The sequence below is a fragment of the Lutzomyia longipalpis genome, chromosome 3 (genome assembly GCF_024334085.1).
Source record: "Lutzomyia longipalpis isolate SR_M1_2022 chromosome 3, ASM2433408v1".
Lineage (NCBI taxonomy): Eukaryota > Metazoa > Arthropoda > Insecta > Diptera > Psychodidae > Lutzomyia > Lutzomyia longipalpis.
The window spans coordinates 12036719-12056363 of NC_074709.1; the positions used below are offsets into that span (position 1 = coordinate 12036719).

The 19645-nt window shown below is 37.5% G+C and overlaps 2 protein-coding genes across 2 annotated transcripts; one reads left to right on the top strand and one right to left on the bottom strand.

The window, feature by feature from the left end:
• Window positions 1-2053: 2053 nt before the first annotated feature.
• LOC129792196 (tyrosine-protein kinase Abl) lies at window positions 2054-15422 on the bottom strand. The gene is made up of 8 exons (XM_055831014.1): window positions 14890-15422; window positions 13991-14572; window positions 8914-10436; window positions 8662-8809; window positions 8435-8555; window positions 7193-7266; window positions 5104-7117; window positions 2054-2253 (listed from the first exon to the last, which is right to left on the bottom strand). Exons 2-8 carry the CDS (start codon window positions 14202-14204, stop codon window positions 2232-2234), a joined length of 4116 nt encoding a protein of 1371 aa, XP_055686989.1. The 5' UTR covers window positions 14205-14572; window positions 14890-15422; the 3' UTR covers window positions 2054-2231.
• On the top strand, window positions 15065-18336 carry LOC129792199 (endothelial differentiation-related factor 1 homolog). Its single transcript, XM_055831019.1, has 3 exons — window positions 15065-15188; window positions 15269-15429; window positions 15501-18336. Exons 1-3 carry the CDS (start codon window positions 15065-15067, stop codon window positions 15651-15653), a joined length of 438 nt encoding a protein of 145 aa, XP_055686994.1. The 3' UTR covers window positions 15654-18336.
• Window positions 18337-19645: the final 1309 nt, after the last annotated feature.

The following is a 19645-nucleotide window of genomic DNA, read 5'->3' on the forward strand; positions in this document are numbered from 1 at the left end:
TGTTGTTCAAAAAAAACTAGAAAAAAAATGAAATGAAAAATCTCAATTTTAACCCTTGGAGGACTTTGTCAGCTATAGTGATCAATTCGAGTTTTCTAAATCGTCTCAAAAATAAAATCTATTTAACATTTCGTGAAAAATTCTACATTTGTGTGTAGGGAAGTTTCATTACTGCAACATCGTCAAAAGAAAACTTGAGAGAAAATGAAGGCCAAACTTTTGAGGTTAGAAACCTTTTTAGAAATCTTTTTAACCTATCGTGATAAATTCTATAGTAGTAGTTAAACCTCCCAACTACTTCAAGTTCTTTGATAGAAAATTAGAAAAAAAAATAACAGAAAAAACGTCTTAGGTTTGAGAAAATCAAGGTCAGAGTTTGAGGTTAGATGCATCGGATCCTCCAAGTAATGAAAATCTTTTATCAATTTATTTATTTTATTTGATTTGATTTGTTTTTTGATTGATTTTACTTTAACCAATTTAAAAGGGAGCTTATTTTCGCGACTTGAGCTGAATTTGGGACATTTGGCGCAAATAAACGTATACCATAACCTCACATTAATTTCTTTAGGAAAAATTTCGATGGGGATGTACATTTTTGGCTTGAAATTGATTTAATAGCTAAAAGAACAACCCATAGAAGATTTTTCTTTGCGAATTTCCGCATAAATCTTTCTATCATTGAGTACAAGAATAAGTGAGGTTATGTTAGAGGAAAAATTTCAAGTATTTCAGTAATGTCATAAAAATGACCCGCTGTCTGTTCTGAGTTAATTTTGAATAAATTCAATTTCTAAGTTGTCTTCTACCGGGAAGTTTTATGAAAATTCTCATCAATATCATTCTCAAGTAATAATTTTTTTTTAATAAATAAAAATATGGAAAAGATTTGATCTAAAGAAATTGTTCAAAATCAATCAGATTAAGTAAAAGAACGAAGATAAATCTAGTTCAAGACTTCCATTAAACGTTTACCTACCTTAAATAAAATTTTGATGTTAAAGCGCATTTTAAGGTTTAATAGCTCTCTCACTCATTCCGTTTAAAATGTTTTCTTTTTTTTTTAGGTTGCATCAGATTTTTTTGAGCATTTTTTTTTTTAGCAAAAAGTTTTTTTTTATTTAATCAATCTTGAGCTCCCTTGAAAGTCCTAAAAAATTCTTTGCTTTTTTTTCGCATTCTGCAAGTCTTTCCTTTTCTTGTGTTTTTTTTTAATTAATAAAGTCCTACTAATACAAATATATTCGTCAATATTGAAATTGTTTAAATATTAATATATATTGGTTTTGGTCTTAAGATTAGTAATAATTTTTTTTTATTTAAAAATACCTAAAATTTCCTTCTTGTCTCACCATCACGCATTCACGAGAAAAAGAATGCTTGAAAATCATTTTTTTTTCTCACAAAATACACAGTAAAGTTTTTTTTTCTTGACATCTAAGTGTTTTTCTGTCTTGTTCTATGAAATACTTTTTTTTCTTTTATTGATTACTGGACACTAAAATAGTGGATTGTTTTTTTTTTCTTACTATTTCTTCGTTATTAATAAATCTTACGCACGATGCCTTTTGACCTTTCTTTTACTTATTTTTTCTTTCTTTCAAGTTTAGCAAACTTTTCAATCTATGCCGTTAACTTGAATTTAGAATGTTAATCTCTTGATTCTTTTTTTTTGCTTTTTTAAAAAAAAAGAATAAAATAGTAGTGTTTTTATTAGAAGACTATCTTTGGAGTAGAAGTTGTTTTGAAGAATAATTTATTCTATTTTTATCCCAATATATAAATTTTTTATTCCCATCTATCTAATCTTGACGACGTGTTTATGTTTTCTTCATAAGATCTTCAATTTTCTTCGCATTCTTAAATACTAAAAAAAGGAAAAAAAAGACTCATTCTTCCGTTTTCTTCACATTCACATTATCCTGTTTCTTCCTTATTTATTGCAAAAAAGAAATTTAATAGAAAATACACGAGAAACAAAAAGAAAAACCAACTAAAGAAAAAAGAATCTTATACCTTAATGTCTACGACTAGATTTTATGTAAATTGTAAGTTTCTAAAAAGAATTCTTTTTTTATTTTCTATGTTTTCTTATTTTTCTTCACTATTATAAAAGAAATTACAACATAGTTGTTTTTTGTCTCTCTCTCAGCTATTGCATTCGTAATTTTTTTTGTTTCTATCAATTCTTATTTATTTTTTAAATAAGAATCTCTCTCTCTCTCAAGAACTCAATGACTTTTCAGAAGTTTGCTACGGAAGAAAATATAAATTATTTCCAAATTAAAAAAAAATTAAGAGAAATAATATTCTCAATGGAAATGAAAAATAATAAAAGAAAAGAATTGGAGTGGAGTGGATAGAGGGAAGTGGAAGAGAAATTATATTGAGACAATACCAGAAAGATTTAGCATAAGAATTCTCTCATCTCAATGGATTCGGTTCTTTTCTCTTTTTTTTTCCATTAATTTCAAAGCGCGATAAGGCGAGGGTTTCTCTTTTGTTGCACTAAATGTGGGAGAAGAGGGTTCTTTTTTTTGTTGTTTACTTCAAGAATATGCCACAACAGCCAAGCAATTCATTCACTTTTCACATCTGCAACGAGCAGTTGGTGGTGGTTGTTGGAATAAAAAAGTCAACGCATTGTCTTTGCGCTGAAATTCCTATTAGAAAATGTAATGTGCAGTGGTTGGAAATTCTTTGCAAAACTCCCGGAATTCTTGTTCTACAAAAAAATACAGTTGTGTGCATAAAAATCGCATCACCTTGATGGGAAAACGAAAGGCGGCGTTTATTCATTCGTCTTTGGACTAAAACCATTATTCGAAGAAACAAACGGAATAATACGTAATCTTGCCTAGAATCGCCAAAGAATAAAAAATTGACAAACTTCTCATTTTCCACTGGAATCAGCTAGAAAAAGTCCGAAATTATTTTTCCGAAAATGCAAACAATGACGTCACTACCGCTTTTTTCTTTATTAATATCTCAATGCACGAAGCATCAGAATACTTTGTCAAATCATCGATAAAGCATTAGCAAGAATGCTTGACGTATTTAAAGAGAAACAAAAATACAATAATGACGTCATAATTTACGTTTTTGGGCAAAATATTGACAACTTAGCCTAACTTATCGTATGTGGAATAATATGTGAATTTTTATTGGTAATTTCTTAACCAAGGAGTGTTGATCTGGTAAATATTTTGGTTTTTTTTTAAGCGAATCATCCGAATATGTCCAAAGATCTGGATGTTTGACTTCACATGAACATCTTTTTGCTAAAATCTGAATAACTCAAATCCGAAAAATAAGGAAAAACGTATTTAGTAATTTTTGGTTTCAATTTAGTCTTTTTTTGGGTTTAATTTACTACTTTTTAGCAATAAATTACCTAATACTTTTCGGTATGAATTTAGTATTTTTTAGACTTTAAGTATTTTAATATTTTTTGGGACTAAAAACCGGATATTTATCTGCTTGAATTTAGTCGTTTTTAAGGTAAATTTACTATTTTAAGTTTGGATTTAAAACTTCGGCTTAAATTTACTAATTTTCGGTTTGATTAAAGTATTTTTGTGCTTGAATTTAACATTTTTAGGCTGAGACTTATATTTGAATTTCCTTGACAAATCATCCGAATAATTTCGTTCAGATGAACTCTTCCGTTGTTCCTAATCTTTTCTTTTTGATTCTTTACAAGATTACGCGCGTTCTGATCTATATAATAAAGAAAGGCCTGTTTGTTGGTAATCGTCGTTCCGACTTTTCTATACAAATCCACACCGTTTGACCGATCGCGATGAAATTTGGTACAGAGGCTCCTTATAACAGGCGGTTTCAGATGGCCGTATTCATTATCCCCCCAAAGCCCCCCTTCAGGTAGCCCCCATAGAGATTTCATGCAGTTTTTGCAAATTTTTGAATTTGGCGCCTAAAGTGTTGTATGAAATTGATTTCTTCTCTTTGCAAATATTTTTCTTTTTCGTTCGATGAGAGCTTCCCATCTTCTATCTATATAATAAAGAAAGGCCTGTTTGTTGGTAATCGTCGTTCCGACTTTTCTATACAAATCCACACCGTTTGACCGATCGCGATGAAATTTGGTACAGAGACTCCTTATATCAGGCGCTTTCGAGTGGCCGTATTCATTTTCCCCCCAAAGCCCCCCTTCAGGTAGCCCCCATAGAGATTTCATGCAGTTTTTGCAAATTTTTGAATTTGGCGCCTAAAGTGTTGTATGAAAATGATTTCTTCTCTTTGGAAATTTTTTCTTTTGGGATCGATAAGTGGTCCAAATCTGCCTTTAAACCATCATAATTTATTTTCTCTCTGAAATGTGCGCGAAGCGCAACAAATCCCCGCGAAGCGGGGCGAGGTAAATTGGAGCGAAGCGACAATTTACCTCGTTATTTTTATAAAACAAAGGATATTTCCATACAAAAACGAATAAACTCCTTTAATTTTCAATTTTTGTTGTTAAACAAAAAACAAAGAAAATCTCTTACGCTTTCTTTCTGCAGACTCCAAATTAATGTTTTCAATAAAATAGCTAAAAAACTGATTTTAATACAAAAATCAAAGACATTAACCTTTCAATTTTATAACTGATGTGACACCGCCCTAACTTCCATTTAAAAAAAAAACTTGAGAACTTTTAGAAAATGAATTTGAATAAACCAAATTTTTAATATAATAATTTCACTATGTTAAAAAAACTGTAGGAAAATAGACAAAATACTTTTTTTTTCTCTTTCAAAAATTGTTCCAAAATATCACAGTGTCTTCACTTAAAAAAAATGGAACAATATGTGTCTCGGATGTCGGATTTTGCTTTTTTTTTGCTCAAAGAAAATCAAAAGTTTCTTTTAACTATATTTTGACTAGATAGAATTGGAAATATCTTTTTATTCTGAATTTTATAAGAATAACTTTTAAAAGTTTCTTGTTTATTTTATGGGAAGATTCGGGTCTTGGGTGCTATAATAGTTTTCATTTTCTGTAGTTTTTTTTCTTTTGCATTGAGGTAAGTTAGTTTGAAGGTCTGAAGCTTTTAGAGGGAAAGATTTTTAAGAAAAAAAAGTCTTCCTTCATGCAATTTACCTGTGAAGTGCATTTGATATCTGCTTGAGAGATTGTCCCACCTCGAGCACCAGCTTCTCATTGTCCTGAACATTTTTACTCCCCGCCGACCGGAGGCTGCGCGATTGATTCTCCACGCGTGTCACGAGTTCCCGGAAGTGGAATTTGGAATGTGGTGGCATTGTTTCCTTGTCTGCGAATGTTACGCATGAATTCTGCAGGATATTCAGCTTGTCACTCAGCTGAAGCCACTGACTGGCCGAGATGGCGGTCACGGGAATTTTGAGGCTTCCCTCGAGCAATGTTACAAGCTCTAGGATACCTTCACGACTAATTGTTGCCGTAATGGCCGATGAATCCTGCGTTGGGGGCTTTGTGGTGGGAATTGGTGTGGCATAGATGGTCAATTTTGTCGGTTTAATGGGTACAGCGGGCTTCTTACTCGTACCCAGTGTGGCCGTTTGCCCGTCATCCGTGCTATTTTCCTCCTCAGCCGTTACTTTAGGGCGCAATTTGGGACTCAATTGCACCTGTGGTGGATTCTCCGCATTCCCAACGGTCGTCTCCTTTGATTCCCACAATTTCTTCAGACTATTTATACTTCCTGTACTCTTCCGCTTATCCTCCTCATCTGTCTTCTCTGCCGTCCCCTTGTCCGCCACCACCACAGGTTGGATATCAATTTTGATTTCAGTCTTTTTCACCTCTTTCCCATCCACCCATTTCTTCCCATTCTCCTCCCCATTGCGCTTCGTAGCATCATCCTGACCACCATCCTCAGTGTCACACTCCACTTTACGTAGGCGTGACTTGAAATCAATTATACCGTCATCTTTCTTCTCTCCGAGCACCTTCTTTGGTTCCACCTTCTTCAGTTGACTCTTGAACGTGGCATGATTGTCCACCAGTGGCTTTGGTGGTAACTTCTTCATATCCACCCGATTTCCCTGCCCCATACTCTCAGCCAATTCATTCACCAGCTGCGACACAGGATCCACATTTTTACTCGGTGCCTCCTGTGGTGGCAATTTTGGCACTTTTTGCTGTTCAACCGCGCGCTCCTTCATCTCCGCCACGAGTTTCATCTCCAACTTCTCCTTGACATTCCCCTCGGGCTCCGTGGCAGCCGTTGCGGGACTCCCGAGGGAATTGCACGAATCCGTCGACGGTTCACGCTTCCGCAGACTAACGCCAAATCTCGACGATGCCTCCTCGACACTTGGTTCTGTGTTTGACACATCATACGACGGGGTAAGAATTTGTGATTGCGAAATTCCCGGCGCTTGCTCTCGTGGCGGCAACACATCCATCTCCACTGAGGGCGTTTCAAATTCCTCCGGTGGCGGCGGGAGATCCAACGGTGGTGGTGGAAATTCCAAATCAGCCAAAGTTGGTTGAAAGGATCTCTTTGGGCTCCCACTAACTTGTCCCCCGCGGAATGATGAGAATGTTATCATACTCCCATCCGTTGTGGTACGATGACGTTGAAGCTTATTGAGACTGGCTGATGCGGAATTTGCCATTGTGACACCCCCTGAGGAATTGCTACGAATCATCTGTGGTTGACTCTTGATGTGATTCCGCGGCGATGACGTATTGGCGGCATTTGCCGGTGCCTCAACTACAGCAGCTTCCTGTGTTAAGGATGTTTGCGATGCATTTGCCACTGTGGCACCGTCAGGAGTTGTATTCTGCCTAAGTGATTCCAAATATGCACCAATTCGTGCTCCCTTCGGTAGTGTCCCATACCTATTGATGGCCCTCTTGACATTTTGCACCTCAAGTGCTCCCACCGTTACCGGGGTTACCCCACCCTCACCACCCGATGAACTTCCCGTTGGCTCCTTACGCTGAAATCTCTTACTATTGCGCGTCTCCAAGCCACGATTCCCCATAACGGGTGTAATACGCTTAAAGGAGCCCCCCTGTTGTCTTTGGTGCATCTGCTCCTGACTATCCGTATCTGTGTCTGGGGTCACTTCAGCTCCATCATTCTCCGAATCGCGATTCCCAATATTTCCATCACGTCCCAGTCCTTTTATTTTTAATGTTTTTATTTAAAACATTTTCTTTTTATTGAAATGAAAAGAAATAAGAAGAGAAAACTTACCATTTGTATTGAGCTCATCCAATAATTTCCCATCGTCTTCGCGATATGTTGAATCCCGACTCGTTGAAAGGAGGCTAAAAAAACATTTTTTGAGATTAATTTCCAATAGAATTTGATGGCAAGAAATTTCCCGAAACGTCGCTGGAAAGCTTATTGTGTTCGTCTTACTACCGTCTTTAAATTGGCAAATTCGACAAATTTGCTCCACAGTCGTTAATATTCAAATTAAAAAATCTTTCCCTTACTATTGAAGTTTTTTTCTAAAGAAATTGATAGGGTTTTGACGTTTGTCTAAATCGTAGTAGGCGTTTGATAAAAAATGAAGGAAATTTATTGTGTAGTGACGCTAAGAAGAATTTGTTAAAAAATAGCACAAATAGGAAGTATTTTGGAAATATTTACAACAAAAAAATGAAGAATAGATGTTAATAATTATTTATTTCTTATAGAATTTGAAAAAGGAAAAGAGGATGTAACAGATAAAAGGAGAATCTATGAAGGTTCAGTACCTTCAGTACAAATTCTTGAAATTTCAAAGATTTCTTGGTCGCTGAATACGAAAGAATGATTTAGTAGAATTTTTGACTGAATTATAAAGCAAAAGAGACTTTAGGAGCACAAAACTCCTTCCGGAAGCGTCGGCAGGGAACCCGCGTCTTAATCCAGCCGAATTAAAACAGCTATCTCAGGAGCTTTCGACGCAGTTTACGCGTCTTCCTCAGCGGTCAGTAAAGTCTAACTTTGGCGTATTGTGTAGTGGATTCTGACAGAATTTAATGTTCTTGATGTTGTAGGATAAATCCTTCTGATTGCGTCAGCCAAGGGACGGTAGGTCAACCCAAACACATCCTTTCAATTTTATGGGCCAGAGATTTCGACGCTACTGTGCGTCTTCCTCAGTGGTCAATTGTCTTTATTTGGGAATCGTCGAACGTCTTAATTCAGTGATCATGCGGATTTTTCAAGTAGGGGATTCTCTTTTTTCTTTGATTTTCTTTCACTAAACTTTAACTGACTTTTCTTGGCAATTGTCTGTGGTATACCGCATTGGAGGGTTTTTCGGATTTTTCCTCTAGTTTTTCACAAATTTCAACATTTAAAAATTTTTACTGGACTTTTTTTTTCTCTTTATCATCTTATCTTTATCTCTTTATGAATTATAAAGTTCTAAATTCCCTCACATTGAAAAAGGATTGATTCATCATTTGCAAAGAGAATTACATTGCAATTTCCAACACTTACCTTGTCCTCTTCGGTGGAGCCGGTGCAGTCTTTCCTTTCTTATTAGTTGTCCGCCTCATTTGCACATTTCCCGCTTTAATGGCCGAAAAGGTGCTCAATTTTGTTGATGTTGAACCCGTTTCTGTATTACGTAAAAAAGAATTAAGTCACATTAGCACATTAATTTATTTTTTTGACGTTTTTCATTAGCTCCAGATTCTTTTCTGCAATTTCACCATTTTATTTACCTGACATGGGTGTCGTCACAACTTGCTCGTGCGGCGGTGGCGGACTATGGATACTCATTTGACTCTTCTTTCCCATTTGTGGCGTTAATGTGGGAACCTGCGACGCCCCTTGCAATTGTTTTTCTACGGCTTCAGTTATGGAAGATTCCTAAAAAGGTTTTTTTTGTTGTTGCAAATTGTGTGCAAAAAGAAAAATTAGCATTATGCATTTGATTAAAAAAAAAAAGAATTCTTTGCTATTGCCGTCATTACCTGAAACATATGTTCAAGAGCATGGTGGATGCTCTTGAAAGTTGGCCTCTCTTGGGCACTCCACTGCCAGCATTGTCGCATGAGGTCATACACCTCTGGTGGGCAACCCGGTGGACGATCCATGCGGTAGCCCGTTTCGAGTTTGTGAAAAACATCCGTGAGATCAATCCCCGGATACGGAGACATTCCGTACGTTGCAATCTCCCAGAGGAGCACCCCAAAAGCCCATACATCGGACTTTGTGCTGAATTTATTGTATGCCAACCCCTCGGGGGCGGTCCATTTGATGGGGAACTTTGCACCAGCATGTGCTGTGTACGTGTCATCCCGCATTAACCGTGCTAGCCCAAAATCTGCCACCTTCACCAAATTATTCTCACCCACGAGACAATTCCTGGCCGCTAAATCGCGATGAATGTAGTTTCGGCTCTCCAAGTAGCTCATACCCGAGGCAATTTGTGTTGCCATATAGAGTAGAGCCACAGCATCCAATGTTTCCCTCGCAGCTGTTCGTAGGAAGTCCAGGAGATTCCCATGACTCATGAATTCCGTGATAATGTAGAAGGGTGGCTCACGCGTGCACACACCAATTAATTGAACGAGATTCGGATGTTTCATCTCCTTCATAATTGATGCTTCCTCGAGGAAGTCCTTGAGGGCCATTGTGTCCTCCTTGAGTGTTTTCACTGCAACTGTATTCCCATAGCGCTTCCACACCGCCTCATACACCTCCCCGTATTGTCCACCACCCAATTTGTGGCGCATCACAATGTCCGTTCGACTAATTTCCCATTCATCGGGTTCCGGACTAAGTGGGAATACCGTGGGCTTATTTTGCTTCGGTGCTGGATAGAGGAGTGGCGTAATGAGCCCATGCCCCTCATGGAGGACACTGTGATGGTGCACAAGTTCAGCGAGTGTATTGAATTTTGCCTCAGTCGTCACGTAGACCTTCCCGTCGGAATCCTCTTGAATTCTATAGTGATAAACACGTCCCTCGTAGCGCAAACTAATACTCCTCTGCCCCGGGGAGCTTTCACTCTCACGCACCAAGAAGCTCCCATTGATGCCCGAACTGAGCAAATACTCAGCTGCATTGCGCGATATTGGTCCATGGTACCATGAATGCTTCTCCAGCGAATTCACCGGTGTCACGTAGTTCGATGGCACCCAACCCACAAGCCCACTATCGCTGTGAGCCTCACACCATTCGCCGGATTTGTTGTACGACAAAATTCGCACCTGCTCACCCTTCCGCAGGCTCAGCTGATTCTCACCGCCAGCCGTGAAGTCGTACAATGCCACAAAGAGTTGCGGATCATCCTCCTCGGGACCCGGTGTGAGGAGATTCTCCTTCGATGTCCACCTGTGGGCTGCCTCAAAGCTCACCTGGGACTGCTGTACCGTCTGCGGGCCCGTGAGATGACTAATATCCGTTCCCTGGGCAATTATCTCATCCGTCAGCCCCACCAAGGTGCCCGGTGGCGGAATGTGTGGCAATGGACGTGACTGCAGGAGGGCCTCTGTTCAAAGGAAATTTACACATTTTTTTCGATACATTTTCCTGCAGAATTATTATTATTTTATGAAGCAATTTGGGGCGATTAATGTGCAGCGTAGTTAGGGAAGCTTATTTGAGAGTTTTTTTTTCTTTAAAAGTTATATTTTGTTTTGTTTATTCAGATAAAGAAAATTTCTTATTCATTGAAAATGATAACTTTCTTTATTTAAATGCCAGAATTCTGAGTAATTTCAATTAATATATTATATTTATTGTTTAAATAAGCTGGGAAAACCGATATGACGTCACAATGAAGCAAAGAATGTTTTGTCAAAAACATCGATGAAACATTAACGTGAATGTTTCATACATTAAGAGACATAAGATGATGACGTCATTGTTAGAATTTCTAAACGATTTGTTACAAGGGGTGTTTATCCGACGAATATTTTGGATATTATGGCGAATCATTCGAATATTTACGAAGATCTGAATATTTTAATTCACCATAAGCGGCTTGAATTTACTACTTTTTAAGCTTTAATTTTAGTTCATTTTCGGCTTTGATTAAATATTTTTTAAGCTTTTTTAGCTGTGTTTCTTTCAGACACAGCTTTTGTGTACCGAGCAAAATCGAAAGTCGTCAGATCGGGCTCAAACTTGGGATGAGCACGAATTAGGGTCCCCACATTCCAAAAAACGTATGCGCCAAAAAAAAAAATTTTCCGGCCGTCCGGCCGGCCGGCCGGCCGGCCGTCCTTCCGTAGTTCAACACGAAATTGCGAGAGAACGGTAATAGATAGAGACTTGCGGTAAACGGCAAAGTTTAAAAGTCGACTGGAAGACGTCCGATTATGATGTCAAATCCACCCCCCCACCCCCGCGTCCGCCATTTTTAATAACCTCAAAATTTTGTTTTCGCTATATCTCAGCCGCTATTATAGCTAGAGGGCTGAAATTTTGATATGTTATAGGGGCCATCAAGAGCTTTCCAACGATACCTCATTTTTGAAAATCGGTCAAGCCGTTTAGTCAATATGGCCGCCACAATTTTTCATCGAAAATCGACCATAACTCGAAAACGGCTTGACCGATTTTGATCAACCCGGGGTCAAATGAAAGATCTCAACAAACCCTACAACTCTCTAGAACATCCGAAGTTTCAAAAGTGACCGCTAGGGGGCCAAAAATCGAAAACAAAATTTTCGATTAGTTTTCGATGAATATCTCGAAAACGGCGACATAAATTTTTTTCATTTTTTGATATGTTGTAGCTGACCATATTATCTAGCTTCATGCCAAAAATGAAGAAAATCTATGGATCCGTTCTCGAGATATAGCCTTCCAAAGTTGGCATGTCATATCTCGGGTTCTACAAGTCCGATCTTGATCAACTCAAGCGCAAATGAAAGGTTTCGTGAAACCCTACAAATGTCTAGAACATTGCAACTTCGAGAAATGACCGCAAGAGGCGCTAAAATCGAAAACAAAGTTTTCGAAAATTTCGAACTCGAATTTTTCGAAAATGGCGACATAATTTTTTTTCTTTTTTCGATATGTTATAGCTGACTTCAAGACCTTTCAAACAAAAAAAAATTTATGAAAATCTATGGATCCGTTCTCGAGATATGGCCTTCTAAAGATTTCTTAGGGTATGACTTCTACTTTTCCCGACTTTGCACGTATTTAAATTAATTCGCGTTCTAGTTTGCTCTCACAAAATTAGTACACTGAAAGAAACACAGCTCTCGTAAGCTTGGTCAGCTTACCAGTACATTTTAGATTGGAAACTCTGCTTTTTTTAGGGCTGAAAAGCAAATAATCAAGGGGTGTGTATCTGTCGAATATTTTAATTATTTTAGCGAATCATCCGAATCTTGACGAATAATCCTAATCTTAACGAATAGTTCTAATCTTATTGAAAGATAATCTGAATTTTGACGAATCTTTTTGAAATGTAACTTGACGAATTATCCGTATCTTAACGAATAATCCGAATCTTGACGAATAGTTCTAATTTAATTGACAAGTAATCTGAATTTTGACGAATAATTCAAATCTTGGCAGAGTCCGAATCTTAACAAATAAATCTGAATCTCGTCGAATAATCTGAATATTGATGAATCTTAGCGAATCATCCGAATTTTAACGAAGTCTCAATCTTTCTGACAAAAAATCCGAATTTTAACGATTAGTTCTGATCTTCTTGAAAAACAATTCGAATCTTGACAAATTTTTTCGAATCATCCTTACTAATAAATTCATTTCTTTTTTTTTCGCTTCTCTACAAAATTACGCGAAATTCGTTTATTTCTTACGAATAAAAACCTTTGGAATAGAAAAACGATTAAACTCTTTTAAATCCCATAATTCTCTCTGAACTTTCTTCTTTCACGAGAATCTCCCTCCTTCCCTCCCATTTCTTTAGCGGCTATTTTCTCCTCTTCCACGATTCACTGCCCCAATCATTTGACCATAATTAACACCTCTGGCACACTCTTTTATGCAGATTTTCTCTCTCTGTGTGTTGTAATTGATTTCTTTTGATTTCCTAAACACCTGATTGAGCACCGCGCGCTTGTACTAGAGCAAGTCGATTCAGTTTCATGCTCACAAGAAGATTATCTCTCGTCTCAAATCTCCTCGCGATTGGACTTTTGCTGCTTGCCTCGCTTATTCACTGAACAGAATCACTTTTCCTCCAACAAACATCAAAAACTCTTTGCTATGTGAAGGCTCTCTCGCTTTGCCCCTCTGCGCTGTGTTTCGCTTCTTTATCAACTATTAGTCACTGATTTTGGACTTTTTTTTCCAACCAGCAGCAAATTATTGTTTTCGTGGAAAATCAGCTGCTTCGAGGTCCCCAACTTTGTTGAAGCTCTCACGGAATTGGCAAGAATTCTGTTTTTTTTTGTGGGTCTGCCTATGTGGCAATTTTTTGCTGCTTCTTTTGGGAAAATTCCCTCCCATTGTTCTCTTTGGTGGCGCTCCACCAGCGGGAGACTTTTCTGTGTGACCCAAAAGGTACATTCATAGCTATTTTATTAGCCGTGTGGATTCATCCGTGGCATAAATACAAACATTTTTCTATTATTAATTTTCTTGCAATGAACTTGCGCAAAATGTTTTGGATGGAGGCTCTTCTTTTGGTGGTTGAGCATCGCTTTTCTCTTGTAATTTAATTTATATTCAAATGCATGGTAAAATAATTCATTTTGCCTCCCCCCGCCCGTTTGTATGGATGGATTTTCCATCTGGACGCATTGCATGAGTTGCGGGGGATTTGGGATCAATGGAGTGTGGAGGAGAAGCACAACACCCGGAGAGCGAGAGAGAGGCCAATGCGAAAAGTGAAAATGAAGGACGTTCTCTGTGGTGTTCTTGAACTAAATTCGACAAAATAGTTCTTTTCAACCCCCCCTAAAGGCATTCGTTGTGCCAAGAATTTTAAATTTAAGGAAATCCTGACCGGATGTTTTCCCACCAAACAAGAGATTTTTGGCTTCTTCCCCTTTTTGTCTGAAGCTTCTTTTTGTTGCCTTGAAGATGGATTTAACAAAAAAAAAATGAACTTACCACTGTGTTCGGTAAAGATGTTAGACCCCAGGATACCCCTCTGCTCTTTGGGACGTGGTTTCATGCGACTCGACCTGAGTGCCCCATGTCCGAGGGTGCCTCCACCACTGGATATACTTCCGGCGGCGCCACCAGCACTTCCGGCTGCAACGGCGGCGCCACTGCCGGCGGCACCACAGCTGCTGGAACGCTCCTTGCCCTGTTGCTGCCCCATTGCACCTCACACTTCACCACAAAGTGGTTTGCCGTTCAGCAGACGGGCCCCAACGACATGGCCGGAGAAATTTCTTTTTCAACAAAAGGTCGCGATGGGAAAAACAGAAAGTGCATCGCGGTGGCAGACGTTTTTTCACACCCCACCGCAGGGTGCACAGCAACCACCGCACAAGGCTCTTTGCACGCAAAACACGTTCCTCACGCACAGTACAGCACTTGCACGCAATTTTTGCAGCAATCCATGCAGTATCCTTGAATTTATTTCACAATTACTTTTCACTTCCCGACACCTTTTTTTGTGTTTACCAACGCGAAGTTTTGCCACTTGTGACATTTACATATTTTGACACTCTTTTGACAGGTACACTGAAAACAAAAATATTTTGAAATTAAAAGAAGAAAAAATGCATTTTTCAAAGCAAAATGAAAATAGGAAAATTAGTTTATGATAAAAGTTTGAGTTTACAGTAATTTTTCTATTTAATTTTCATTTTTCCTTTCAATTTAATGTTTAATTTTGAAGCCTTTTGATAAACGTTCAAAAAAATTCTTTTCCTTGATGAATAAATTCAAATTTCTTCTAATTTGGGTAGAAAAATAAAATAAAGTCTATCATTCTTCTAATACAAATTACGAAAAACTATTTATTATTATTAAAATAAAAACAATTTTGTCCTTTTTACCCAAAAAATACATTGTTGTGTCAAACGGTAAAATCTGTCAAAATTCCACGAAACTTCAACTTGGTCGAAATTGCCTCATTTTTTAGAGGAGACATTGCAGTGTGAGAGACATTTCACAATTTTACCTTCCGCGAGTGATATTAGATTTGTGGTTAAATTCTGAGTGATTGCAAGGATGTCGGACTGGGATACGGTGACTGTACTGCGCAAGAGGGCCCCCAAGGCGTCTGCCATGAAGACGGAATCGGCGATAAATCAGGCAAAACGACAGGGGCTCCAGGTGGACACCCAACAAAAATGTAATGGCGAGAAGAGATTTTTTTCTCCACAATTTGCGTAGAGATCCCGTAACATCCGGAATGTTATTGTTGTTTTGCAGATGGTGCTGGCACAAATAAGCAACATGTAGCCACGAAAAATACTGCCAAGCTGGACAGAGAGACTGAGGAACTGAAGCACGAGAAAATTTCACTAGATGTTGGAAAACTCATCATGCAGGGACGTCAATCAAAGGGGATGAGTCAAAAGGAACTGGCTACGGTGAGTTGATTGGGGGGGGGATGAGGTTGTGGATTGATCAATTGATTGCAATTTGTTCTGTGGTTGTGCAGAAAATCTGCGAGAAGCCGCAAGTGGTGAATGAGTACGAAGCTGGCCGAGGGATACCCAACAATGTCATCCTGGCTAAGATGGAGAGGGCACTTGGGATAAGGCTTCGTGGAAAGGAACGCGGCAAACCGATGGTGCCTCCTACGAAGAAGTAAATTCGCGGGAGGCAAAAAAACAACCCCAAAAGAAACCCCCTCATTCGTATTTTTTCTCCGTGTCCTCGACTTGCACGTCTGCCCCATTGGGACAGCATTCGGCCAGCAAAACGTCCGGAAGAGGGCTACGAATGTGGGGGGTGTGTGTGTGCGGAGAGGGAGGAAAGGCGAGGAGTTTTCATTGTAGATTTTCCAGCGTTTTAAATCTCATTGTTGAACTTATGGATTCTTTTCACATCGAACAATGCTGCGATTTTAAACTTTGTAACTTCCCTTTTGTGCATTTTTATCATTACAACACGCGAAAAAAAGGAGGGATTTATGCGCCATCCTGCAGAGCTACGAATACCGAGGAATAAATGCCCGATAAACACCCCCAGATAGTAAGTTACAAAAGAAGAAACCCGCCAAAAAAAGAACTTCTCAATGATAGTCAATAGGATTAGCTAAAAAAAAACCAGAAGATTGCATTTCCTTAAAAAAAGCAATTTTCAGTCGCTCTGATTTTTTAAATTTAAAAACAATTTGCCAGAAGACGAAGCAGCTACAACCCTCTAAAAGGGATGTGTCGATGATTTTTTAATGTAATTATTGTATAAATTCCTTTTCAAATCAATCAAAAAAATGAAGATTTAAGCTGAAATTATCATGATATTGGAATAATTTTACGGGAAAAATCGCCAAAATTTTTATTTGTAATTTGATTTTATGGCAATAGAAGTTTTGATTTAAAAAAAAACCTCTTTGTTTTTAATTTTTTAATTGAACGCACAAAAGTCTTCTAGAATTAAGTAAATGTCGTTAATATAAATTGATCTTATGAAGATTTCCTCTCGTAAAATATTTAGAACGAAAAATTTAATTAAAATGACATAAATCGACCCGAAAAATTCTCCAATTTATTTGCAAAAAGCCACGTTTTCCCGCAATTTTCCGTACATTGACTCCTTATATAGTTGCACGACACGAATGCCTAACTACGAATTGCAATGAGCTTCATTTAACATTAAAGTTTTAAGAACTTTTTGGCATTTTATTTAAATTGAGTTTGCAACATTATTATAATATCCCTCATTTCCTCGCTGATCCATTCAAAACCAACTTCCACAAAATGCAGTCATGGTAAAAAAAATGTTTTAATAATAATTTAGTATTTTGGGAAAGATTCTGAGAAAAATCTTTCATTTTTCATGAAATATGAGTTGTAAGATTTGGGCTCCATCTTTTGATTAGAAAATTATGCTTTTGGTCAGAAAATTCTGATTTTAATCAGAAGATTATTCCGTTTTGGTCAGAAAAATGTTCTAATTCCAAGAGAAATGTTCCATTTTGTCAGGAAAATCTGACATTTTGATCAGAAAAATATGACATTCGAACAGGATAATAAGCAATGGATGTTTACTTCTTTAGTCGTATTGCAATAGGAGCAATTCTTTCCTAGAAAGCTTTAAGGACATTCTATAGAAGACTTCTGATAAATCAAAGGCGATTCTCTCAAATAACCTTTCTTTTTTTACAACATAAATGTTCTAAAATTTCTTCCATAAATGTTGAAAATCAATAGTAGGTATTTGTTGATTCAGAAAACATTTAGAAATATCTTTAAAGATCCCTGGAAAAGCAAAATTTTCCAGAAAGACACAAACTGTCAAAATCTTGAAAGATTTTTCATTAATTAACAAAAATTTTGTAATTTAAGAAAAGAAAGATTTTAAACAGAATTGACCCTAATCTATTGATTTCTTTTCTAGTTAATTTGCTTTTAAATTACGATATGTAAAACAATTTCAAACTGTTGAAATCTTTTAATTTTTCAAAAAGATTTTAGACAGAATTGAGCTTCTTTTTCTTAAAAATTTAATGAAGAAAAAATTACATGGGGACTGAAAGCGAAGGTTACTGGAGACAGTTACCAAGTCCTCATTATCCAAATGAGAGCACTAAAAACAGAAAAAAAAACTAGAAAGGTATCTAGTATAAGATCTTATTATTTATTTTTTATGTTTTGTCGTCGATTTGAAAAATAAATTGAAAATAACTTTCTCAATATCTTGGCTTCTACGACAGCTATAGCAATTGATTTATCAATAACTTCTTATCTAATCAATGATTATCATGATGAGCTGAATATTTTCCCAACAAAAAGTAATTTTTCTTTGGATTAAAAGAATTTTTTTTTCACAGAAGATTCTGGCTTGAGAAAATTATTTAAATGTCTTAGAAATTCCTTCCTCAAAATTCCTTTTCAAGTTAAACAGGGAAATTCAAACAAGTCTCTCGAGGAACTCTATAATCGCAAGAGTGACCGCATTTGCGAATGGCGACTCGGAACTTTTTCTTTTCGCGCGTGGGTGTGTAGCATTATTAAAATTTCATCCTGCAAAGCGGCCCATTATTTTTTATGCCAAAACTTTGGGAAGTGAATGAGCATTTTGAGCCAGCTGCAAGGATGTGAAAATTTCTTTTGCTATTCGACACATCCCTCCCCACATTGTTGCTTCCCTTCGAAGGCATCAGCTGCATTGTAAAAGAAATTTTTATTGCTCCTTCAAAGGCTCTATTACATACAAAAATATACCTACATATTATTTTGAAATTTATGTAGTTTAAAACGTACAGATTGGTGTATTGTGCAAAGTTTAAATAAACATTTATACTAATCATCTCTCTCACTCAATTAAAATATGCTTTTCTTTGCACCACCCACCCACCCACTTACGCGACAAAAGCTCGCTGGGTCGAGCTGGGAGTGTGGATGAAATGAAATCTTGTTAATGATGTTCGTTGATGAATATGGTTGCATTTAGGGGTGAGATTTTGTCAAAGAACATTCATCAGCAGAGTTAATTGTGGAACATATATTTCACACACAGAAGTGTATAAGATCTTTTTGGGGTTTGGATGAAGGGAGAGGGGGTAGGGGATGGGGGAGGATGAAAATACGAGATAGTTGCACGACATACAGAGAATTTGTCTTATTGTACATGAGAGAGAGAAATTTCCGCACCCTCCAGTTTTAATTTCCACTCCATTTTCCACCCTATATTGTAACACTTGTTCTCCACTTTTGTTGCGAAACCCTCACACCCTCTCCAGAGGGAGGGATAGAGTCGGGTGGGGGGGAGGAGTGCGACCCCGAAGATCATAAAAGCAAGACGGGCACCCCATCTGTATAGAGGAGTTATGCGGTGGGTGAGTTTAGCACCTGAAAATTAACAAACTGCTCATTCCATAGGGTTCCCACCCCCACACCATTTCTCCCCCACAACCGCCCCTTGTGTGCCCTGAGGTGCTTGAAATAGAATGGTGGTTGGGGAATGGCGGAAAAACGCAAGAAAGTTTGTGTGATGTCATTCATCCCCTTTGCCACAGTGTGAGAGAGAGTCGTCCCATAATGGTTGTCGAACAGCGTGAATTGCAGGAATCCCAAATTGGATTTTCTTCTGCTGAGGCTCCATCCCATCCATACATCAAAACTCTCCATATGGTAATGCGGGAGGGCCCCCCAGAGGTGTATGTAGTGGTGATTTCCATTCTTCTCAAAACACGACAAAATCGTGTTTCCCCAATCCACCCCTCAATCCATCTCCCGGTGTAAGAGCTCCGTGTCTACCACATTCTTCATTTTCCACTCTGACGATGCTATACACACCAAAAGGGAACAGATGTGGTCATTCCATAGTTTTGAGATTTTATTTAAGCGAATTAGGATTGTGATAAGACATTAATGTTATAAAATAATGTTATGAAATAGAAAATAAATCTCAGACAGAATTTTTGGGTATTAAACACCCTTAAAAATTAAATAAAAGAAACGTCAAATGTTTAAAAATACGTTAAATATTCAAGAAAAAACATCATAGAAATGCCAACGTTAGAAAAGAGTTGTCAATGTGCTAAACAGAAAGTAAATGTCGAACGTTAGAAAAAAAAGAGCCAACGTTTTATAAGAAATGTCCAGCGTTAAAAAAAAATGATTAAATGCTTTTTAT